Source organism: Cucurbita pepo, chromosome LG08 (genome assembly GCF_002806865.2).
Source record: "Cucurbita pepo subsp. pepo cultivar mu-cu-16 chromosome LG08, ASM280686v2, whole genome shotgun sequence".
Taxonomy (NCBI): Eukaryota; Viridiplantae; Streptophyta; class Magnoliopsida; order Cucurbitales; family Cucurbitaceae; genus Cucurbita; species Cucurbita pepo.
This window is the reverse complement of record NC_036645.1, coordinates 3,249,894-3,273,421: the sequence shown is the minus strand read 5'-3', so window position 1 is coordinate 3,273,421 and position 23,528 is coordinate 3,249,894. Positions and strand designations below refer to the sequence as shown.

At 34.8% G+C, this 23,528-nt stretch overlaps 4 protein-coding genes across 7 annotated transcripts; 3 read left to right on the top strand and 1 right to left on the bottom strand.

Annotated features, from left to right (window-relative positions):
- Positions 1 to 769: 769 nt before the first annotated feature.
- LOC111800010 (UDP-galactose/UDP-glucose transporter 2-like) lies at positions 770 to 4,613 on the top strand. The gene is made up of 7 exons (XM_023683584.1): positions 770 to 1,111; positions 1,498 to 1,526; positions 1,617 to 1,818; positions 3,092 to 3,334; positions 3,416 to 3,517; positions 3,643 to 3,750; positions 4,283 to 4,613. Exons 1-7 carry the CDS (start codon positions 986 to 988, stop codon positions 4,532 to 4,534), a joined length of 1,062 nt encoding a protein of 353 aa, XP_023539352.1. The 5' UTR covers positions 770 to 985; the 3' UTR covers positions 4,535 to 4,613.
- LOC111800009 (RNA polymerase I termination factor) lies at positions 4,211 to 8,901 on the bottom strand. 4 transcript variants are annotated; one of them, XM_023683582.1, is made up of 3 exons: positions 8,750 to 8,901; positions 4,793 to 6,828; positions 4,211 to 4,460 (listed from the first exon to the last, which is right to left on the bottom strand). In XM_023683582.1, exon 2 carries the CDS (start codon positions 6,826 to 6,828, stop codon positions 4,861 to 4,863), a length of 1,968 nt encoding a protein of 655 aa, XP_023539350.1. In that variant the 5' UTR covers positions 8,750 to 8,901; the 3' UTR covers positions 4,211 to 4,460; positions 4,793 to 4,860. The 4 variants fall into 4 exon arrangements, with proteins under 4 accessions (XP_023539350.1, XP_023539348.1, XP_023539351.1 ...); XM_023683580.1 differs by having other exon boundaries at positions 4,211 to 4,457; XM_023683583.1 differs by having other exon boundaries at positions 4,211 to 4,457; positions 8,710 to 8,894.
- A 1,629-nt stretch (positions 8,902 to 10,530) lies between these two features.
- Positions 10,531 to 13,312, top strand: LOC111800271 (glyoxylate/hydroxypyruvate reductase HPR3-like). Its single transcript, XM_023683886.1, has 2 exons — positions 10,531 to 11,026; positions 12,579 to 13,312. The coding sequence occupies exons 1-2, from the start codon at positions 10,568 to 10,570 to the stop codon at positions 13,107 to 13,109; spliced, it is 990 nt and encodes a 329-aa protein (XP_023539654.1). The 5' UTR covers positions 10,531 to 10,567; the 3' UTR covers positions 13,110 to 13,312.
- A 750-nt stretch (positions 13,313 to 14,062) lies between these two features.
- On the top strand, positions 14,063 to 21,855 carry LOC111800269 (lysophospholipid acyltransferase LPEAT2-like). Its single transcript, XM_023683885.1, has 14 exons — positions 14,063 to 14,605; positions 15,162 to 15,342; positions 15,881 to 15,940; positions 16,441 to 16,604; positions 16,691 to 16,754; positions 16,845 to 16,913; positions 18,465 to 18,560; positions 19,136 to 19,180; positions 19,287 to 19,348; positions 20,096 to 20,162; positions 20,721 to 20,771; positions 21,086 to 21,193; positions 21,289 to 21,336; positions 21,423 to 21,855. Exons 1-14 carry the CDS (start codon positions 14,151 to 14,153, stop codon positions 21,552 to 21,554), a joined length of 1,602 nt encoding a protein of 533 aa, XP_023539653.1. The 5' UTR covers positions 14,063 to 14,150; the 3' UTR covers positions 21,555 to 21,855.
- Positions 21,856 to 23,528: the final 1,673 nt, after the last annotated feature.

The following is a 23,528-nucleotide window of genomic DNA, read 5'->3' as shown; positions in this document are numbered from 1 at the left end:
TTTATTAGTGAATATGAAAATTGTCTATTAAAATTAAAATTACATATAAATAATAATAAAATTCAAAATTTCTACCAATTTTGTTAATAAATTTAGAAGGGAAATTGAAAATTTTTCCTTTTTATCAATATAAATTTATTTTAATTTTTCATAAATTGAGTTAAATTAAAAAAAGAAAAAAACGAAAAAATTCATATGGGTTTCGAGTTGACATTTTTTTGATCCGATCAACATAATCAACCCGAAAATAGGGTTACAACCTAATCCTAATCCAAACCCGCTCTACTTTTGAGATTATTATAAAAAAAAAAAAAAAGAATATTTGAGTCTTATGAGATTTTAGTTATTAATGTAATATGTACAGTGGATATGTACTATTTTTTAAACAATTAAAAAAATAACCCGACAACCCAATTCAACATAAAAATGGATTGTGAACTGAATTCGCGTTGCTCGGGTCAATAACCTAACACCAGTCAAAAAATTCGAGCTAGTGCAAAATATTTTTTGAACCTAATCATTATATTGAACACACGACACGATAGCTAAGTGTCACGTGTCAAAGTCGAGATCGAGTCTAAAATTAAATTCTAACTTTCTTAACCAAAATTATAATTGTTAAAATATTAAAAAAAAAATACTTTTTAAACAACAAGAAATAATTAAATAATAATAATAATAATAATAATTAAAAAAAAAAAAAAAANCCAGCGCGGAGCTTAGAATGTAACGTGAATCAGCGTCCACTTTCACCGCCGGCTCCGCGCCAACGTTTCTACATAAACTCAATTCTTCACTCTTTTAAATGTCTCTCAACAGATTTTCTCTCTCTAACATGCAAGTTTCTTCGGTGTCCATTTCAATGGATTCGTGTTCTTGATTCCTTCAATTTCAGTCTCAGATTCTTCTCCCTCCTTTTGATTTCTTCGTCACTTTTGCCTTCGTTGATTGATTGGGGGAGGAAGAAGAAGACGAGCAGGCGACTATGAAGAACGACGAACAAGTTCGGACTCTGTTTGGGATTTCCCTCACCGAGCGCCCTAAATGGCACCAGTTTCTCATTTGCTCTTCTGGATTTTTCTTTGGCTACTTAGTTAATGGCATCTGTGAGGTATTGTTTCTTTTTCGGATTTTCTCTTTTCTGTTTGGTTCCCGAGGAAATTCTGGACTTATACGGCTATTCTATTGTACTGTTTGTTTGATTTTTTGTATTCGGTTTTAGTTTTTGTTTGATTTATTGAAGGAGATTTGTGATTCCGTTGCTGCATGTTACTCTGTTTGTTTCTCGAGAAAATGCAATTTGGGGAAAGAAAGAAAATCGCTCGGAAAATTTCGTACTCTTTGATTTCGGCATTCAACCTAAAGATCCTCATAATTCCATTTCCGTATCAAATACTTGCTTGGTTGATCCGTTTATCTGTTCATATGCTACTGGTTTCAATTTTGGGGATTGAAATTATTACATGAACTGAATCTCGATTTCTGCCTAATGTTTAGGAATATGTATATAACAAGCTGCAATTCAGGTGAGCGTTTGACATAAAACTTCTTATGCCCTTGAAATTTCCATAACGCATTTCTTTAATTTCACCCAATATTGAATTTCTTTGCTGCAGTTATGGATGGTACTTCACATTTATTCAAGGATTTGTGTATCTTTTTCTGATTTATCTCCAAGGATTCACTGCCAAGCAAATGGTTAATCCTTGGAAGACTTATGTAAAGCTTTCTGCTGTGTTGATGGGTTCCCATGGCCTCACCAAAGGATCTTTGGCTTTTCTTAACTATCCTGCTCAGCTTATGTTCAAATCTACTAAGGTAAATTTGGCTTGTTCTTGTGTAGATATGCTATGAAATCTTGTTTGTTTGGGAATACGTATGAAAAATCAGCTGGTCTTTGTGAGTTTATGTCTCGAATGTTGATTGATAATCTCGTTGAAAAATGATATGTTGTCTCAAATGTCGATTGCTAATCTCTAGAGAAATGATATGTTGTCTTGAATGTTGATCGGTAATCTCATCGAGAAACGATCTGTAGTCTCGAATGTTGATTGATAATCTCTAGAGAAATGACATGTTGTCTCGAATGATCTCGTCTCGAAGGTCAATCGATAATCTCATCGAGAAATGATCTACTGTCTCGAATGTCAATCGATATTCTCTAGAAAATTGATTTGTCGTCTCAGAATGTTGATTGACAATCTCGTTGAAAAAGGATTTGTTGTCTCGAATGTCGATTGATAGTCTCATTGATAAATGATTTGCAGCTTGTTGTGATTGAATCTGATGGGGATCAGTATAGTATCCATTCACCACAAGTTTGATTTTTAAAATTTTGAATAGTTAGCTTGAGTTGAACTTTCATATATATATATATAATTTAATTCACTATATTTATGTATTTTTTTCAATTTTTTTCCTAATATATATATATATATATATATATATATATATTTTTTTGTTTCATTCTTTAATTCTGTCGGTCTTCTAAAAATTTCGATTGCCTCCTTTAATTGTTTCCTAATCTTTTTAAGTTTTTAATTTTGACATTTTAAAATTCTTATCTCATCCTTTAATTTTGTCCTAATCTTTTGAAAAAATTAATTTCATCCTTTAATATTTTTCCTAATCTTTTAAATAATTTTAATTTCATCCTTTAGGTGTTGACTTTTTTTTTTTTTTTTTAATTTACTAAATGTCAAAAAAGAAATTTATTATGAGGGTTATTCGTAGCATGACATGGATTCCTATGGTCCCATTATTACAGCTAGAGTCGGTAGTTTTTTTTTATACTTTTATTATTATTATTATTATTATTTTGAATTATTATTATTATTATTTAAATGCATAGTTTTTTTTTTTNTTTTGCTTCACATCATCTATGAACAATTTTAACCTTTTGTGAAATTGAGGATTTAATTGGAGAAAAAAAAATAATACAAAGAGTATATTCAAACATTTTGCTATAAAGTTGATGCTTAGTTTGGTTTTTTCCTTCTTCATATTGGTATTCATGATGAAAGTTAGAATTGAAATGAACATTAGATTTTCCGATTCGTTGCTTGAAGTTAATTAGGTTTTGATGTTTCAGGTTTTGCCCGTGATGATAATGGGCGCATTCATACCCGGCCTTAGACGAAAGTATCCAGCTCACGAATATGTTTCGGCTGTACTTTTGGTTGTGGGTTTGATCATCTTCACATTAGCAGATGCACAAACATCTCCGAACTTCAGTATTCTCGGTGTGATCATGATATCGGGCGCTCTAATCATGGATTCGTTTCTTGGTAATTTGCAAGAAGCCATCTTTACCATGAATCCCGAAACGACACAGGTGTGGATCCTCATGTGCTATATTCTTGTTTCTATGGTTGTTTACATGTGATAATAAATTAATTCCAAAGTAACCAAACAGATGGAGATGCTGTTTTGTTCGACTGTCGTTGGCTTGCCTTTCTTGATCCCGCCCATGCTTTTGACAGGAGAATTGTTTAAAGCATGGACTTCATGTTCTCAGGTAACAGTTAGCTCTCTCTCTCTCTCTCTCTCTCTCTCTCTCTCTCTCCATCTCTCTCCCCTTTTCACCCCCTAATTTGCTGAGGAAATACACGTTCTGAGAATACAATACAACGTATTATGCAGCACAAATACGTATACGGAGTGTTGGTTTTTGAAGCCATGGCGACCTACATCGGCCAAGTCTCTGTTCTTTCACTCATTGCCCTATTTGGGGCAGCTACCACAGCCATGGTAAATATTCACTTCTTAAAAACCTATCTCACTTTACTTGCCACTCCTACATGTGCTAAGTTATGGAGTTTTCAATGCTCTTTCAAGCATCTCATAAATGTCCATAGCTTTTTCTTTCATCCATTTTTAGAAATGATGCCTCTCAGTTTCAGCATTCCAAAGAGGATATGATCATTGAACCTAGTTGAGTGCATCTGTTGAATTATGATCCAAGTCCTAGTTTAATCATAAACTTTCCTATTAATTTTCTCTAATCCTTAAATTTTCAAAATATTGTCTCAAAACGCCGCATAAAAGTTGTTCGAAATCTCGACATCTAAGGCCTCATTTGATAACCGTGTGATTTTTTGTTCTAAAAGCGATTGTAAAGAAAATGTGAGAAAATAATCACAATTTTCAAAATGCATCATAGGGGGCTTAAAAAACGTGTCTACACTAAATTTCCTAGGACTATTAATGATTGAGAATAGGATTGAAACTTTGAATTATTATGATCCTACTAACACCTCAAAACAATTGAATTCTGTCACAGATAACAACAGCTAGAAAGGCAGTGACATTATTGCTATCTTACTTGATATTCACAAAGCCATTAAGTGAACAACATGCGACAGGTCTACTACTTATAGGTATGGGGATCACACTGAAGCTCTTACCCGATTACAAGCCGAAAAACAGAGCTTTTCCGAGTACCGAGAGTTCAAGACCTGCTAACATTGACAATGAAATGGCAGCACATCAAATAAGAAGCGAAAAAGATGAAGAAAGAAGGCCATTGGTTTAAATTAGGATCCCATTTTATTGTTCTTATTTTCCAACTTTCAATTTATAAATGCAAGATATTACCTAAGATTTTCCTGTCTCAAACTTCTAAATTGTCTGATCAAAACAATGAACAGATAACTTATAGAACATAATTTGACCAAAGGCCCAGCTCAAGATTAAAGATGTTCAAGAGAAATTGTGGTCTACAAAAAAACTCCTATTACTTTCAATGGTAGTTACTAACAAATTAAATAAGCAGAAACAAAAAACGACTTACAGAACAGGAAGACTTTGGAGATGCAATGAATAAGCAAGCTATGAGTTCCTCGTTGAACCATGTTTTGCTTAATCAACTATAGGTGCATCATCAAAGGCTTCTCTTGCTTCAAGTACATCAATGCTATATCGCTTGGAGAGCAGTTCAACTTGTTCAGAAAATGACTTGTTGCCATTATCACCTATGTGTTTGATCATCTGAGACCACCTCTTTCTACATATATCACCATCCCTATGCTCAAGCAGTTGGTCCCATTCCACATCTTCGATGGAGACAGCGTCCAAGCTGGACAGAGCATCGACAAGTCGGTAGTCATCGACATCTTCCCATTCACCCTCAGCAACCATTGGTGATGTTAACTGGCGATACCATTTCATGCAGCAAAGAGCATTTGATCTCGTGGCCAACTTGTCGCTAATTGCTCCCCAGCAGATATTGTCACGTAGCATTCCGTGCTTGGATATTTTTTCCTCGGAAACCTTGTTTCGCAGGTCTGTGTTAACTAGATCAAATAATTTCTGGTACTCGTCTTGTGTCCAACGTCCTTTCTTCATATTGGTGAGTTTTATTCGTCGCCATGTATCTTTCACATGAAACCTATGTTTTCCAAGAGCATCAGCCAATCCTTTCCAATCCGATCCATATTTTTCGTGAAACTTACGAACAATTTCATATTCTTCGGGTGTCCATTTACGCGACTCGTCCCTTTCAAACAAGATGTGAGCTCTATAGTATACACTCAAATAAGGTCTGTAAGGTAAGGATTTTCCTATGTCCTTCCAACAATTTTTCAGTTCAGGAAACTCCCTACATTTAAGAACCTTTTTGAGACCTTCATCACCAAGCCCGTGTTCATGAATGTATTGCATGACAGCCATTTTAACTATCTCATCTTCTTCTTTGGAAAACCGCTTGCCTCTTATTAAACCATCATCTTCTTGCTTAGTACTTTTTCTACTTTTGCCATCATCTTCTTGCTTAGTTTTTTTTCTACTTTTGCCATCAGCTATTGGAAAAATCTCAACATCTTCTGAAAATCTGACTTTCTTAGATGATCCCTTGGGAGAAGGTCTTTCAGAAGGACCAACAACGTCCTCGTTCTCTGTCAATCCTGCTCCTCCTTCACGAACCTTTTCTTGTGATGCACCTTCAACATTCTTAGTTTTCTTCTTCTTCTCCTTCTTAATAGATAAAGAATTGTCTCTAGAATCCTCAGTTTTTTGTTTCTTTTTCTTCTTCTCCTTCCCTTCATCTCGCCCTCGTTTACGGTTAGATGATCCCTTGGGAGAAAGTTTTTCAGAAGGACGACCAATGTCCTCGTTCTCTGTCAATCCTGTTCCTGCTCCATGAACCTTTTCTTGTGATCCACCTTCAACATACTCGGTTTTCTTCCTCTTTTTCTCCTCCTTAATATGTGAAGAACTTTCTTTAGAATCCTCAGTTTTTTGTTTCTTTTTCTTTTTCATCTTCTCCTTCCCTCCATCTGACCCTCTTTCATAATTAGATGATCCCTTGGGAGAAGGTCTTTCAGAAGGACCAACAACGTCCTCGTTCTCCGTCAATCCGTCTCCTCCTTCATGAACATTTTCTTGTGATCCACCCTCAACATACTTAGTTTTCTTCTTCTTCTTCTCCTTAATATATAAAGAATTGTCTCTAGAATCCTCAGTTTTTTGTTTCTTTTTCTTCTTCTCCTTCCCTTCATCTGGCCCTCTTTCACAATTATCTCCATCAATGCCCTCCAACAACTTAGCTTTTTTCTTCTTTTGCTTTTCTATTCCCTTGTCTTTCTTTACGCAAGTTTCTGTCTCGGTTTCTATTTCTTCATTCTTTGCCCATGGTTCTGTCTCAGATTCTGTCTCTTCTTTTTGCTCGTTCTTATGGGTTTTATGTTCTTTCTTCCTCTTCTTTTTCTTCTTCTCTCCGTCATTCTTTTTATCTGGACCATCAGGCCACTTAGTCTTTTCTGACCTTTGCATCTGCATTTTGTCATGAGTCACATCTTCATCTTGAGCAAACAATTCTGGAGTTGTCATCTAATACAAGAATATAGATGTGTGAGCAAGTAAAAAATAATAGCAACAACAATAATAATAATGATATGTATCTACATCTACATCTATCTATACTTTACATAAAAGTGCCTAAAATGGAGAATCTTTAGGTTTCCTTTAAGCCCTCCACACTTAGGACTAATTATCCTAAATATTTTCTTTAACTTTGTAAATCAAGTACATGAGTACAGAGTCTACGGACAACTCTTATTACCAGTAAACTCGAAGAAACATTGTTTATTGCATTATTTAAATTTTTTTATAAGAAAAAAAATTCAATGATACATGAAACTACAAAAGAGGCAGAGACCCTCTATAGGGAGATTTACAAAAGATCTCTCCAATTGAAAAGGAGGGAGATTGTGACGTGATGAGAAAGAAGAGAACATCTTCATCAAGCCATAACCCTGTTAACTATAGCATCAAAAACCTACTAAAGGAGTATTCCTTATCCTGGAAAATTCTCCCAAATGTTCCAGAGATATGCACTAATAAAATTCTACCAAAGATGCTTCTTATCTCTTTTGGAGGGATGACCTCCTAAAGTAAGCGAGAGAAGTAGCTTAAGATCATCTGGCAGTGTTGTTTGCCATTGAAAGATTAACAGTAAATGGTTCCAGAATGCCTTTGCAAATTCACAATTAATCAAGAGGTGAGGTTGTGTTTCTGTACTATGTTTGCAAGTAGAACACCACTGTGGAGATAGATTCCAGTGAGGCATCCTTCTTTGAAACTTGTCATTCGTGTTGATGGCCTTGTAGGAGAGTTCCCGGGTTTCTTAGGGTCGATCTTTCCACATCACTACCCTAAGCTCAGTTTCTCAAATGAAAAGCTTGTTATTCTTTCATTTTTATCAATGAAAGCTCGGTTTCAATAAAGTTGTGGTGAAGCATTGCTACTTGTAGGAGAAAGATCATGCAAAAGGGAGCTGATGGTAAATGTTCAATTTGGCAGAAACTTCCAAAAGCACTAGCTAATCCTTTGTGATAGAGTGGCCGAATCTAAACTTTGCAGCAGGGGTGCATAGTCCTCAATCTCAACATCTATTTGGTTTCTTCTTAGTCCACGGTTTCATCATTCAGCATGCCACATATCTTTAACTGCCCTTTCTTCACTAAGAGAGAGATAAAAATAAAAGGAAATTTTCTTCCCTCGGCCAGATATCTTTCCAAAAGGAAGTGTTTGCTCCATCACCAATTATGTATGTCAATCAATCATGTATGAAGGAGCAGAAATTCAGAATGGTTTTCCATTGACCTTTGACGGTGTTAAGGGAAGAACTCCCCAGTTTTGCGTTGCAAGATCGCATTGGTTAATAGGAGGGAGACAATTTCAGTTTAAAAATAAAAAAGTAAGAAGAACTAATTGTCTTCTATCCAACTACAATCTACGAATATATAAATATATCCAACTACAATCTATAAAAATAAAAAGTTCTTCGGTCAATCCAAATAACTCTTACAAGTTAGGAATTAGAACAGAATTGAATGATAGATTATTTCGACCAATTGTCTGATAAATAAATAAGAGATGCTGAAAAATTCAACATGTCAATTTTCAGAAGAGACCAAAGAAATATACAGATAGGCTCGATTGACAGATCTGCAACAAATCTATTCAGCAAGATCAAAAAAATATACAGATAGCCTCGACTGATAGATATATGCAACAACAAAGCAAAAGGCAGTTCGAAAAGAAAACGCAAATTTCCGCGAGGTTTTGTTCGTTGCTATTCACAACTACTCACTATTGCTATTAAGAAGAGAAAAAACCAAAAAAAAATCCTCCATTCTTTCATTAGCCAAGTTCTAATCTGTGTTCATCAGGAGAGACGAAAAGCATAGACGTAACTCGGGAGAATACCAGTGACAACAAGAGAGTAGACAGTGCAAATGAAACTCACTAGGAGGAGGCTGCGGCGGCACGAGCAGAAGAAACACGGCGGCGGCAGCACTGAAATGGAGGAGGAGATAGCGGCGACACCTGCGCTCCTGCAACGAAGGATGAGACGGCGTGAAGAATGGTGGAGGAAGTGAGAAGAACGGTATTAGGGATTCCACATTTTATTTATTTTTAGACAAAATAATTTAAAATATATTTAGTTTATTTCATTAATATTCTTAATTAAAATATTTCAAATGATTTTTCCAAATTGCCATTAAAAAAAATTATAAATTCAAAAATTTATTCAATAATATTTTAAATTTTAAAATTTTAAAAAACATACTAAGCAAAATAATAATACTAAATAAATAAAATCCAACCCGAAATACAATGGACTAAAGCACGAGAAAAATCGAGCCACCAAATAGAAGAGAAAATGGGCCCAAGTTCCCTGGTCTCATTTCCTTGGCAGACAACAAAATGAAATATCTTATTGTTTTGTTGTACTATTTTGTACCTCTCTCGATTGATAGAAAGATGTTCGGGAGCTGGGAGGGCCTATCGTGAGGAACTTTCCTTTTTCCGGTAGGCGAAGGTAAAGCGGGAGCTGCGTATGTCCACAGTGATCAAGGCAGAGTGACTCCTTTAAAAGAAGTTTGTTTGTTTTCTCGAAACTGTTAGATCTGCTTTCGTTAAAGAAAAAATAGAAGTTCTTGATTTGGCCGATGTTGGCTTGTATGGCAATGCGGACTCAACTCAATATGAGGATTTCGTTTTTCATACTGCTGCTATGAGCCGAAAGAGCTAGTAAGCTATCTCGTTAAACGAAAGGAGCACGTACGGGTTGACCTCGTTACAAGGGGTGGGGGCCAGCCAAAGAAGGTCAGTGGCCTTATATCGGTTGGATGATGAAAGTCCCCCATCTACTAATTTAGGGAATGATCATGAATTTATAATGAAAAAATACTCCCTCTATGATAATAATTTTAATTTTATTTTTTAAATATAATATTAAAATTGAAGAGTATATTTTTATTAAGATAAAATATAAAATTTAGGGGTTTTTTTTTTCAATTTAACAAAATATATATATATTTTATCTAAAAAATACTCTTTACTGCGAAGTCTTTTGGGAAGCCTAAAGCAAATCGAGCTTATGCTCAAAATGGACACTATCATATCATTTTAGAGAGTCGTTTTCATCGAACAACGGACTCCAAAAGGCAAAGCCCAAATCAAAGCCACGAAAGCTTATGCTCAAAATAGACAATATCATACAATTGTGGAGAGTCGTGTTCATCAAACAACGGACTCCAAAAGGCAAAGGAGTCAAGTCTCGATTAAGGGGAGGTGTGGATATTTTTTTGTATAAAAACCTATGAAATTTAAAAAATAACATTATTATTATTTAAATAAAAAAAACCCATTTATTTACTATAAGAATTTTATTTTTATTTTTTAAATATAATATTAATATTGAAGATATTTTTTAAAAATTGAAGAGTATATTTTTATTAAGATAAAATATAAAACTTAGGGTTTTTATTTTTTATTTTTTCAATTTAACCAATATATATATATGAAATATTTTAAATTAAGAATATTAATGAAATAAACTAAATATATTTTAAATTATTTTGTCTAAAAATAATATATATATATATATATATATATATATATATATATATTATTTTTGTTTTGCATGGATGAAATAATTGTGCCCACAAATTAGGATCTAGCTCTTATCCAAAAAAAATAATAATAATAAAAAAAAAAAAATTAATTTTCCATATTTTCTCCATTTCCAATTATCCGCATAATTTTGTTGTAAAATTGAATGGCATCCGGAGGCCATTCCGGCGAGCTTCCCGAAGTTCTGGTTCTAGGGTTTCCATGGGTCTTACCCTCTCTGGAATCCCAATTCTCCAACAGATTTCATTTCCTTAAACCATCAAATTCCGACCTTCCTTTACTCCAATTCCTCTCTTCTTTCGCCCAATCCGCCCGAGCCTTGCTCATCCCCGGCGGCGGCATCCAACTCACCTCCGCCATTCTCGACTGCCTCCCCGCGCTCAAGCTCGTCGTCACTACCAGCACTGGCCTCGACCACCTCGACTTGCCGGAATTACGCCGCCGTGAAATCGCGATCGCCTATGCTGGAAACTTGTTCTCTCAAGATGTCGCCGATTTGGCGGTTGGATTACTGATCGATGTTCTTATGAAAGTTTCGGCTGGTGATCGGTTCGTGAAGCAGGGGATTTGGCCTTCCCAACGGAAATTTTCCCTCGGATTAAAGGTCCTATTATTTATTTATTTTTAAAGTTAAAGCATTTTAAATTTTGTTTAAATTAAAATAATATAAATAGTTAGTTCTAAAAATACCCTTAAAAATAAACTTTATTTAGAGTTTTAAAAAGTTTTAGTAATTTCATTATATTTTTAAAAATTTTTAAAATTAAAAAAAAGAAAATGGCTACGTGACACTTTCGAAACGTCAAGTCAAATTATTGATAAATCTGACATTTAAAAAAAAAACATAAAGTACTAGAACATAAAATATAAGCGGTTTAATGCTCGTGATGACAAAAATATCTTAAACTTTGGTTTAAATTTAAATAGATATATTTATACCTCGTGTTACGTTTTTATTTTNCCGTCTATCTACACCTCGTGTATTAGGGTATCTGTCTATCTACACCTTGTGTATTAGGGTACCCGTCTATCTACACCTCGTGTATTAGGGTATCTGTCTATCTACACCTCGTGTATTAGGGTATCTGTCTATCTACACCTCGTGTATGAGGGTACTAACGCCTGTCTATCTACAACTCGTGTATTAGGGTACTAACGGGAGTTATTTTTTAAAATTCTTAGGTATTTTTGAAATATGTCTAATCTGTCTATCTACACCTCGTGTATTAGGGTACTAACGTCTGTCTATCTACCCCTCATGTACTAGGGNGCCTCGTGTAGTAGGGTACTAACGTCTGTCTATCTACCCCTCATGTACTAGGGTACTGACGTCTGTCTATATACACCTCATGTATTAGGGTACTAACGCATGTCTATCTACCCCTCGTGTATTAAGGTACTAATGGGAGTTATTTTTTAAAATTCTTATGTATTTTTGAAATATGTCTAATCTGTCTATCTACACCGCATGTATTAGGGTACTGACGCCTGTCTATCTACATTTCATGTATTAGTGTACTAATGTCTGTCTATCTACACCTCATGTATTAGGGGACTAACGTCTGTCTATCTACACCTCATGCATTAGGGTACTAACGCCTGTCTATCTACACCTCATGTATTAGGGTACTAACGTCTGTCTATCTACCCTCATGCATTAGGGTACTAACGTCTGTCTATCTACACCTCATGTATTAGTGTACTAATACCGGCCTATCTAAACCTCATGTATTAGGGTACTAACGGTTGTTATCTTTTAAAATTTCTAGGTATTTTTGAAACACGTCTAACCCGTCTATTTACACCTCGTGTACTAGGGTACCAACAATTGTTATTTTTTAAAAATACTAGGTATTTTTGAAACACGTCTAACTCGTCTATCTAGACCTCATATATTAAGATATTTTTTAAACACGTCTAATCTGTCTTTCTACACCTCATGTATTAGGGTACTGACGGTTGTTACTTTTGAAAATTTCTAGGTATTTTTGAAACACTTCTGACTCTAGAGTACTAACAATCCGAGACATGAAATTTTAAATTTACTATCAAAAAATGGCCGAAACATGAAATTTTAGTTCTTCAATCCGAGATTTAGTTCGAATGATCTGGTTACGTTAATTCGGATGAGTTTTAAGGTTATAAATGATTGACAGTTAAGCGGCAAGCAAATTGGGATAGTTGGATTGGGGAAAATAGGCACAGAAGTAGCCAAAAGGCTGGAGGGTTTTGGGTGCAGAATCTCATACAACTCCAGAACCAAAAAGCCATTAGTACCATACTCCTACTATTCCAATGTACATGAACTTGCAGCCAACTGTGAGGCCCTGATCATTTGTTGTGGCTTAACGGCCGAAACCCGCCATATGATCGACAGGGACGTGATGGTTGCGTTAGGCAAAGATGGAGTGATAGTCAATGTCGGCCGAGGGGCGATCGTTGACGAGATGGAGCTGGTTCGACGCTTGATTCGAGGGGAGCTTGGGGGAGCTGGGCTGGATGTGTTTGAGAATGAACCTGAAGTTCCTATGGAGCTGTTTAATCTTGATAATGTTGTGTTGTCGCCACATGTTGCTGTCTTAACAACTGAATCTATGGTGGGATTGACTCAATTGGTGGTCGAGAATTTGGAAGCGTTTTTCTCGAACAAGCCTTTGGTGACTCCGTTCGAGGATTACTCGAGTTGAACGGTATTAAAAATGTTCTTGAATTTTAGACGTTTGTTGTAGATTATACTACTAGACTTTTAAAAGCTTCGTTTTAGTCATTGACGGGATCGTTTCAAACCGTTATAATTGTGTTGTAGATGATGTACTGTATGCTCACTACAACATATCCGAGATTTCGTGACTCCGGAAACTTGTCACCCACATTTTGTGACGTTTTTTTAGTTTTTTTAATCGACCATAAAAAAGGGTACCGTGAAAGACAAGTTGAGCCTGAGGTTTATAGGTCAGCTTTAGATCTTGTAACGAATCGGACTCGTAGGTTACAGACTAGCATTGCCAACTTGGCTCTCGTGCATGACATGTTTTTTGTTTCTATGTTACGTAATTACGCATTGGACCCTTCATAAGTGATAAAATATAAAGTACCGTCCTTAGAGATAAGAAGAAATGAAAACGTCCTACCCTTAACAGCCTGGAGAACTATACAGGGTAAAGTCCAAAAGCTTCGAGAGTCTCACTATCGAGTGTTTTGTGGCTTTTCTCGGTAATTAAGAACGGAAATCTTAAACTTTTCATGAAAGTTCCCGAACATTCAATTTTGTATTTAATATGTTAACGACACATTTAATTTTTTTAAACTCATTAATCTAACATAAAATTTAAAATTTAAAATTTTATTAGATAAATCTTAAAATTTATATTATATATATTTTTTAAAGTTTATAAATTTTAATTTATTATGTTTTTTTTTTTTTTTTGTCTTCAAGATATTATCATAGTCAACCAATATTATTAGGTAAATAAAAATAAATAAATTTCGGTACTATAATCACGTGTTATATAAATTTTTAAAAAATAACTCCCACGTGCATGCACGTGCCAGTATATTCGTTTTCTTAATAACGGGGATTTCCTTTTATAGAATAATAATAAATGAAAAAAAAAATATTCCCGGGAAAATGACAGGTCGCGGACTCATAGCCGCCGCAGAGAAATTGGGCATTTTCCCATCCATTCATTGGCCTCTCTCTTTCTCCCTTCCTTCTTCCCATCCCATCAATGGCGGACCACGATCTCACCTCGCCGCTGCTCCCCGCCGAGCCCTCAGACGGCGTCGAGGTGATCCTCAGAATCGAAGACGACGACGGCGGTCCACCGGAGCAGATCAATAATCAGAACGGGAACCATCACGGTCATACTCGATTATACTGTCGCAATCCTTTTGCCTTTCTTGGCTCTGATGGATTCTCCGTTCCCGAGTCGACAACGGTCGATCCGTTTCGGAATAACACGCCGAGTATCGGTGGGGTTTATGAGTGGGTTAAGATTGTGGTTTGCATACCTATTGCGCTTGCACGTCTTGTTCTGTTTGGGCTATGTCTTTTGGTTGGATATTTAGCCACTAAGACGGCGCTTCACGGGTGGAAGGATAAGGAGAATCCGATGCCGAAGTGGAGGTGTAGGCTTATGGGAGTTACGAGGCTTTGCGGGCGGTGTATTCTCTTTTCTTTTGGGTGAGAAATGCTTCTGGTTCTTGTTTGAATTTCATCTACCTATACTGAATTTCAATTTTGCTGTGTTTGTTGGAATTCTTAACGACGACATGTCCTTATTCAATTGCTGCTGTATTTGCATTGTAGCTGTACTATCATCTCTCGATGTGTTGGCTATTTTGTATGTTATCTAAACTTCATTTGAAGATTGTTGCAAGTTACTGGAATGAGTAGTGGATTAATAAATTTCTGAACTAAAGATGACTAGAATTCTCTCGTCAATTCCTGAAAATCTTACTGGATGTCTTTGAATTTATTAATACTTTCAAGCAAAACATAAGAGGAAAAGGAAAATTTACTGAAGTAGAAGGGGTTTTACGATTTGTTAGAATGCTAGTTCATGATGCCAAATATTTGCCATTTTTGGTGGAAAAAAATTTCTTGCACGGATTCTGTTTGATTGGTTATCTCTTCTGTTGAGCGCAGATTATGTTAATTTATATATAATGTTGTTTGTCGACTACTATTTTTCTAATTTAGTGATTATCTTTTGTTTGTCTTTCTTCCTCTGCTTCAGATATCAATGGATAACAAGAAAAGGGAAGCCTGCTCCAAGGGAAATTGCTCCAATTATTGTATCAAATCATGTATCTTACATAGAACCTATCTTTTATTTTTATGAGTTATTTCCAACTATGGTCGCAGCTGAATCCCATGATTCCATTCCCTTTGTTGGGACCATTATCAGAGCTATGCAGGTCATTTCATGCCCTTTACGACTCGATTAACTCTTTCCAAGTAAAGAAGCATTACCTAATTGAATACCTGATAAATGTTCATAATCAGTGTTTTTAAAGCTCGTTGCTGGGCTATTACTGCTAGGTCCAAAAATAAAAAAGTTGGTTTTTTATTTTTAAATATTTTTATTTTTTATAATGAGGCAGACAATAGAAAAATATAAATAACTTCTTTATGTACAACAAAAGTAGTATCAAGAATAATAAGATGATGAGAAGCTGTAGAGATCTTATTTGAGATTGATGGGGAAAATGAATATTTTTAAAGAATATTCATGAGTTTCTTCAAGTTAAAAAGATTTAAATTTGGCTTGAGGAGCCAAGGCGCACACCAGAAGCCTGAGGCATGCCTTCATTAAGGGAGCCTCGCTTCTTTGATGTGAGGTGTAGGGGCCGGGCCTAGGACTTTTGCACTTGACATCTTAAAACATTGTTCATAATTAAGTAGGTCATCTAGTTATTAAATGCTGTACATTAATTTATTGTTTACATTTCTCAGGTGATATATGTAGATAGGTTTTCACCTACATCAAAGAAGCATGCTATTAGTGAAATAAAGGTAAAAAGTTTCTGTAACTTTTACGTGTACTTATACATCATTTTGTGTATAATACCCATGTTGATGAGCATTGTTGTATGAGACATTGTTTATTGACTTGGGGCTTTAATATAAAAAAATTCTTATTTCTTTTGAGAATAAAAACGTTTGGTGTGTGCTTCAATAAGGGCCCTTAGCTTCCAGGTATTCTTTTTATTACAATGGTTGGTGAATCACTTTTGAATCATTTTGTTTCCATTTTCTCATTAAAAATTTTGAAGCACCTCTTTATTTGATTACTTACAAGTTGCATTATATTTTATATGAATAATGCATCTAGTTTTAGTTAAATTATTATTATTTTTAACTATGGTCAAAACTTGTACACTTGGTTTATGACGAGGGCATGGTGAATGAATGATCTAGTATCCCTTCCCATTTTTTTCTTGTTTGATTATCGACTTGGATCAACATGTTAAGATCTTTGATAGAAAACTATGCTTTCAAGGATGTGAAAACAGAGAAAGGCTTCTTGCAATAGATTTCCAAGAGTTCTGTTATTTCCAGAGGGAACCACTACAAATGGAAGGTCTCTTATTTCTTTTCAACTTGGTGCTTTTCTTCCTGGTTATTCAATCCAACCTGTCGTTGTTCGTTATCCTCATGTTCACTTTGACCAATCATGGTAGGTTCCCATTGCTCATTTAATTTTTTCATTTAGTGCCAACTCTATATCTTACTGTGTTGTTTGTGAAATTCTATTTTGCCTAGGGGATTTGTTTCTTTGCCAAAGCTCATGATTAGAATGTTCATGCAATTTCACAATTACTTGGAGGTATTCTTTTTTCTATCCTGCATCTGTTAAAAAACTTTTGATTTCATTTGATCTAGGCAATGTTAAAGTCACATTTTATTATCTGACCAGGTTGAGTATCTTCCTGTTATTTCACCGCGATATAATGGAAAAGAAAGCACTCTTGAATTTGCTAAGAGAGTAAGGTTCTACTTATCTGAGTTCATAATTTCTTTTTTTACTTTCTTGTACTTTCTTGTTCATCTTCATTCTCGATCTTTCTCCACTGGCAATCCTATGGAAGTGAGAGTATGTGTACTAAAGTGTTGTTGAGGCAAGACCACGCGCTCGCCTATGGCGAGAGGCGAAGTGAGTGAGATAAGGCGTTAGTGTCTTGAAGGTATCCAAGGCGAGCAACCAGGCACTTATCTTGGTGCGCCATTTCTTGCCATTTAGTGCCTTTGCTATGAAGCAATATGAGCACCCTATTAATATGTCCGTCAAACTGACCATGACCAACGGATGAAAAAGATAGGAGGTCAAGGCAAAAAAAAAAAAAGGATAACCGGAAAAGATGAATAAGAAGAGACCGAGAAGAAGGAAAGTTAGAAAAGAGTGCATATTATTTTTCCTCATGACTAACAGATGGCTTCGAATAAATATAATTCTGGCACTATCTTCTTTCCTGACTAAAGACGACTTAATTTCTCCATGACAAATGCCAGTTGTATTTGAAGCTTGTGTTGTCTGATCATTAATCATAACAATGTTCCTCGTATTTAAAGACAAAATGTCCCTACTTTTTTTTAGCCTGAATATCTCCATTTCTCGTAATTATTTAATTAATTAGTGTTGTTAATGTTTTTATGCTTTAAAAGGATATATTTTTTTTTACTTACTGTTGTTGTAGATTGGATTTATTTAGTATTTTATTAAGTGCACCTTCCTTCACTCAAGCGGCACCTTTTTGTTGCCTCTCTCCTTGGGCTTTTTAAATTTCTTTCACGAAAACCATCAGTCTGAACAACTTTCTCTCTGCATATTGACACTATCTCAGATCGCCAATTCCTTAATTCTTGTTAAAAGCAGCTATCATCTCATTTTTAATGCTCCTAACTCTTCTTTACCCTGCACTTCCAAGTTCCAGTTTGTTCTTTCAATCTTGTACTGCACTTTCCTTACTTGAGGATTTGAACATTGATTCAAATTAAGGTGGTTAATCGATAAATTTCAATACCTAAAAGAATCGAGGATACTCAACATGGATAAAAAGTACTCATATAAGTTCATAACTAAGGCTTATTGCCTAAAAGGGTGGAGAACCACTTGGGAAGTGGACGGTGTGTATGTTGGAATTATTTTTTACTTAATCAAATTCTAGTACATGTCTTTTATAACCTAATAACTTATTTGCTTGGTTACTTATTCTATTTTGCACAGTTCAATATTTTTTTCTTGTTGAGAATTGAAAAATTATTCGTGATAACCTAATAACTTATTTGCTTGGTTACTTATTCTATTTTGCACAGTTCAATATTTTTTTCTTGTTGAGAATTGAAAAATTATTCGTGATAACCTAATAACTTATTTGCTTGGTTACTTATTCTATTTTGCACAGTTCAATATTTTTTTCTTGTTGAGAATTGAAAAATTATTCGTGATAACCTAATAACTTATTTGCTTGGTTACTTATTCTATTTTGCACAGTTCAATATTTTTTTCTTGTTGAGAATTGAAAAATTATTCGTGCAGACTAGCCTTGCAATGGCCACTGCACTAAATGTTGTCCAAACGGCTCACTCATATGGAGATTTAATGCTTCTAACCAAGGCTGCCGAGGCAAATCAAGTATGTATATATTTTTTTTCTTTCTAATGTTGCATTTAATATCTTTGTTCTCCCCAATAATTCACATTTGTAACTCTTGTGCTTCTCTTTGAACCTTTTTCTACAAGAAACATCGAAGATATAATAAACAAAAAACTGGAAAGACAGCCCAAGGGCCAGGGGATGAGGGCCTCCCCCGCCCAAGGAAACCACTACAAAATGCCTTCCAATCAAGAAAAATGAAAGAGAGAGGATAGTAACAGTAGTGCTTCCTTTAGACCTTTTTCAACACATATTTTTCCACATTATTGATATAAGCAAGTTTCAGTAGTTTGTGAAAAAAAAAATAATAATTTGGTACATACAGTTTAAATGTGAATGATGGATCTGGTTTACTATGCACCACCTACCCAGGGGTTTCAACTTGATTAGATTTACAATCCATGTGCGGCCATGTTATGCTCTTGGTGATGTTAATGGTCTTTATGGTTTTGTTTTACTTTCTTGTATCTTAGCATCTGCTGTTTATCTGGAATTAATGCTTATATTTTAATTTTTTTTTTTATATTTACCTTGCTGTGATAACAATTTTGCAGGAGAGACCCTCTGATTATATGATTGAAATATCCAAGATAGACCAAGTGAGTCCTTTTGTTTAAGTTCTTTACCTTCTGAAACGTCTCTCTTATATTTCACATACTTTTCTGATTGTGTATTACAATGGTTTTCCCCCCTCATTTGTCACAGGTTAGCAGCCTAGAAGCTGTTGATTTTCTTGATAAGTTTCTGTCCATGAATCCTGACTCCAGGTACTATTCTACTTTTTACTTCCACATGTGCAAAATATTTCATGTTTTCTATTTTGTTTGTAATGTTTGATGTGATAAAGTGAGGACTAGAATTCTTTTTGAGGATACAGAGTGGGAATTGCTGATAATTAATATATGTGGCATAGTGCATGCTAACATTTCTTTTCAATTTTATTATCCCATTGTTTTCTCATTATTCGCCAATTGGAGTTTCCTTTAAATAATATTCTTATAATATAGCTCGAGTTTCAAGACCTTTTCCTCCCCTTAGTCGTGCATTTTCTTCACAATATATAATTTGTTATTAACAAACAATCTAAATTTCTGAACATACCGCTGTGGATAGCACATCCCTTTTATAGTGAAGTTGTCTCTTACCAAAAAAAAAAAAAAAAAAAAAAAAAAAAAAAAAAAAAAAAAAAAANCCTCTTCACTTTTAATGTGGAAGGAAATTGGTGACACTGAAGTCCTGTTACATATCTTCTCTAGTAAAAAACATCATAAAGATTTTGAAATTTGAGGATGTAATTTCAAGGACTACTATATATTTTAATGTCCTGAGAAAAGAAACACACTCACAGTAAGAAAGATTACCGTACAAATGAAAGCTGTAAGGTCCAAGAATCAAAAAACCAAAGCTAAAGCTGTACGATGCTGCAGGAAGCCATAAAATAAATCTCTGATATCATAGCTCTCACATGCCTACGATAAAAATTTTCTGATATCGTTGGTTTGTTCTTTTTGCAGTGGCCGTGCTACATATAATGGATTTGTAGGAGCTCTACGACTCAAGCCTTGTGCGCTTGCTGAAGAGGTGAGTTATTCTAGCTTCAATAGCTTTACTAGCAGTTGTTTCTCAAACGGTTTATGTACGTTGCTTATGCTTAAAGTAAACATAACTTTGCTAGTTTCTTCTAGTGGGGAGGACTTTAAAAGTTGTAGATACTCACATGTGAACAATAAATAAATTCATTGGAGCAACATGCATTGTGCAATAAAGAAGAAAAAAAAAAAAAGTCTTTTGATGCTTCCATTTATTAATATTTGGAAAAAAATTAGTACTTGTAAAATATCAAAAATAATATAAGATGCTCTAGTTAATTTTGTTTGTGTGGCTTAGATTGTTGACGTCTATTCCCTGTCACATTGGGATTCTCCCTCCATTAAGCTTAGGTGTTGAACTTCTTCGAAATTGATGTTGTTCTTAGATTATGAAGCTTTTCTCGGTGGAAAGGTAATTGGGAGTGTCTTAAGGCATAATGTCATAAATATCGGGGTTGACATTTTATTTTTATTTGTTTGAGTTGTTCTTTCAGAATTTGTTCATGAGCTGAGTGATTGAAAATCCTTTTTTGTTCTTTGGGTGCTGCAGATATTTTCTCTTATTGACATAGAGAAGATGGGAACAATAACATTCAAGCAGGTTTTTCCTTCTCTCAGCAATTTTTTGATGTTTTTACCCCGTCCTCTCCCTGTCTAAATGCCAATATTTTCTCTCTCAAGCCTAAAATATTCTTGTAACATAGAAACAATGGCACATTGGTTGGATGATTACTGATTAATTGAAACACCTGTTGAAAAAAATTGAAACTACTTGTTAATTGAACTTCCACAATATCGTTCCATTATTTGACTAATTAAGAACCATATGACGCATTCCAAGCAGATAGTATGTTGTTGGTGCTAATTCTTTTAGATTCCACATTGTTCAAAACTTAAGTTATTGGCTTCTTCCAGTACCTGTTCGGCTCTTTGCACGTTATGAGGCTGCAAGGTTTTCAGCGATCATGTGAGCTTATCCTTACTGAATGTAGCGACGAAGAAGATAAAATTTCAGAACAAAAAGTAAACTTTTCGTTCCTTTATTTGTTTATTTTTAATACTTCTGTGCATTTGGATGAATGCCGATTTCTCATACTCTGGCTACTCATTGGTATCAGCTAGAAGAATTCATAAAGCCCGCAATTCCTGATCTGAATACCGACGAGGTACCGTCTATGTCGCACTATTCCATTTTCATGCAGTGAGTAAGTCACACTGAACTATATCTTTGTTATATTTTGAGTGATTGCAGGCTCGTGAGCTCTTTAAACTATTTGATACCGATGGCGATGGGAAGATTAGCAAGAATGATTTGCTTGGCTGCTTAAGAAGGAACCCGCTGTTGATTGCACTATTTTCGCAGTGTTTGCTACCGTGCTCGTAGTTGGAAATAACATAGTGTGTCTAACATTGTTTGATGAATGAGTTCCCCATGTCTTGTTTGTTCATTATTGTCACCTCCCTCGTTGTTTGATTAAGAGGAACCTATAGTAGGAGAGGGTTGGGCTGTTTCCTTTAATATTGGTGGTGGGTTTAACATATTTTACCACATTATCCCCTGTGAAATTATCCACTCCTGCAACTACTCCCATTGTATTTTGATATGAGTTCTTGTAATGTTCACATAATCCAAACAAGTTTGCTGTTTGCTGTTTGCTGATGGTAAAATCTGCTCAACTTCTTCAGGCCATTGTCTTGTGGATATTCAGATTTTTCTCCACCACACTCCAAACAACAGGTACTGTATCTCACTCATAATCTGTCTTGAATTTGTTTGGATGTTGATATTATATTGGATCTATTCATTCATTTTAAACGTGTTTGCGGTTAAAAGCTTGCCTCTTTTCGATTCGAAAAAAAGAAAAAGAAAATACCAAGATTCAAACCTTTGATATTATTCGAATTTATTCTTTTTAACAAGAGTGAAAACTCTGCAATCTGCATCATTCATTCTGAAACGTACGTACAATTATTTCCATCATAATATAATTTAAAAGTTGTGTAGGGTCAGACTCGAATATGAGGTACAAAGTTGAGCTTATAACTCTTGTTGTTTGTGGTATATTTTTGAAATGAAGAGGATAGGGCTACAGCCTACAGGGTTGCAGCACAGTTAATGTCATTGACTTGCATGATTGGAAGTATTTGTTCTATTAATTCCCTGCATCCATTTATAGTGATTGACATAAATTAGTTCCCCCCCCCCCCCCCCCCCNCCCCCCCCAAACAGGTCAAGATTTGGATAAGAATTTAGACCAATCTTATTTTATTTTATTTTATTTTTCTTAGATTTTTAATTTTAAACTGTTTGTTTGTTTGTTTCTCTGTTTCTTCTGTTCATCTATCACTATCCATGTACTGATGTTCTTCACTTCTCACTCTGAGTTTGTTAGAAACTTGAATAAGCTATTGGATTAGTTCCTTTTGCAAACCAAATTACAAAAATTTTGATTCCCCCATGAGATCCGTCCAAGAACAACAACAATTACTTAGGATCCGTTTGTAAATTTGTGGAATCATTGTCAAATCCCTATAGGTTGTTTTTTGAGACATTGTCGGATTTTGTTTGTAAATTTGTGGCATCATTGTCAAATCCCTATAGGTTGTTTTTTGAGACATTGTCGGATTTTGTTTGTAAATTTGTGGCATCATTGTCAAATCCCTATAGGTTGTTTTTTGAGACATTGTCGGATTTTGTTTGTAAATTTGTGGCATCATTGTCAAATCCCTATAGGTTGTTTTTTGAGACATTGTCGGATTTTGTTTGTAAATTTGTGGCATCATTGTCAAATCCCTATAGGTTGTTTTTTGAGACATTGTCGGATTTTGTTTGTAAATTTGTGGCATCATTGTCAAATCCCTATAGGTTGTTTTTTGAGACATTGTCGGATTTTGTTTGTAAATTTGTGGCATCATTGTCAAATCCCTATATGTTGTTTTTTGAGACATTGTCGGATTTTGTTTGTAAATTTGTAGCATCATGGTCAAATCCCTATATGTTGTTTTTTGAGACATTGTCGGATTTTGTTTGTAAATTTGTAGCATCATTGTCAAATCCCTATATGTTGTTTTTTGAGACATTGTCGGATTTTGAGATGATAGACTTTCGTATGTAGACACAAACACCTGGCTCAATTATGGTAATGGAGACTTAGAAGAGTTAGTACAAAATACTTTTTGTCCCCTCAATTTCTATCTCTTAGCTATCAAAATGGAGACTTGGAAGAGGAAGTACAAAATATTTTTTGTCCCCTCAATTTCTATCTCTTAACTATCAAAATTTTATTAATTGTGTGCAAAAATAAATTATGAAAATTTTCTACTACGATGTCATTAGATGATATATTATTTTATTTTA

Excerpts from the sequence above, each read along its gene's own strand:
- LOC111800010 (XM_023683584.1), top strand. The coding sequence starts at position 986 with ATGAAGAACGACGAACAAGTTCGGACTCTGTTTGGGATTTCCCTCACC. Across the intron at positions 1,112-1,497 it reads TAGTTAATGGCATCTGTGAG|GAATATGTATATAACAAGCT; the intron begins GTATTGTTTCTT and ends CCTAATGTTTAG. Across the intron at positions 3,335-3,415 it reads TGAATCCCGAAACGACACAG|ATGGAGATGCTGTTTTGTTC; the intron begins GTGTGGATCCTC and ends GTAACCAAACAG.
- LOC111800009 (XM_023683582.1), bottom strand. The coding sequence starts at position 6,828 with ATGACAACTCCAGAATTGTTTGCTCAAGATGAAGATGTGACTCATGAC.
- LOC111800271 (XM_023683886.1), top strand. The coding sequence starts at position 10,568 with ATGGCATCCGGAGGCCATTCCGGCGAGCTTCCCGAAGTTCTGGTTCTA. Across the intron at positions 11,027-12,578 it reads AATTTTCCCTCGGATTAAAG|TTAAGCGGCAAGCAAATTGG; the intron begins GTCCTATTATTT and ends AATGATTGACAG.
- LOC111800269 (XM_023683885.1), top strand. The coding sequence starts at position 14,151 with ATGGCGGACCACGATCTCACCTCGCCGCTGCTCCCCGCCGAGCCCTCA. Across the intron at positions 15,343-15,880 it reads CCATTATCAGAGCTATGCAG|GTGATATATGTAGATAGGTT; the intron begins GTCATTTCATGC and ends TACATTTCTCAG. Across the intron at positions 20,163-20,720 it reads CTTGTGCGCTTGCTGAAGAG|ATATTTTCTCTTATTGACAT; the intron begins GTGAGTTATTCT and ends TGGGTGCTGCAG.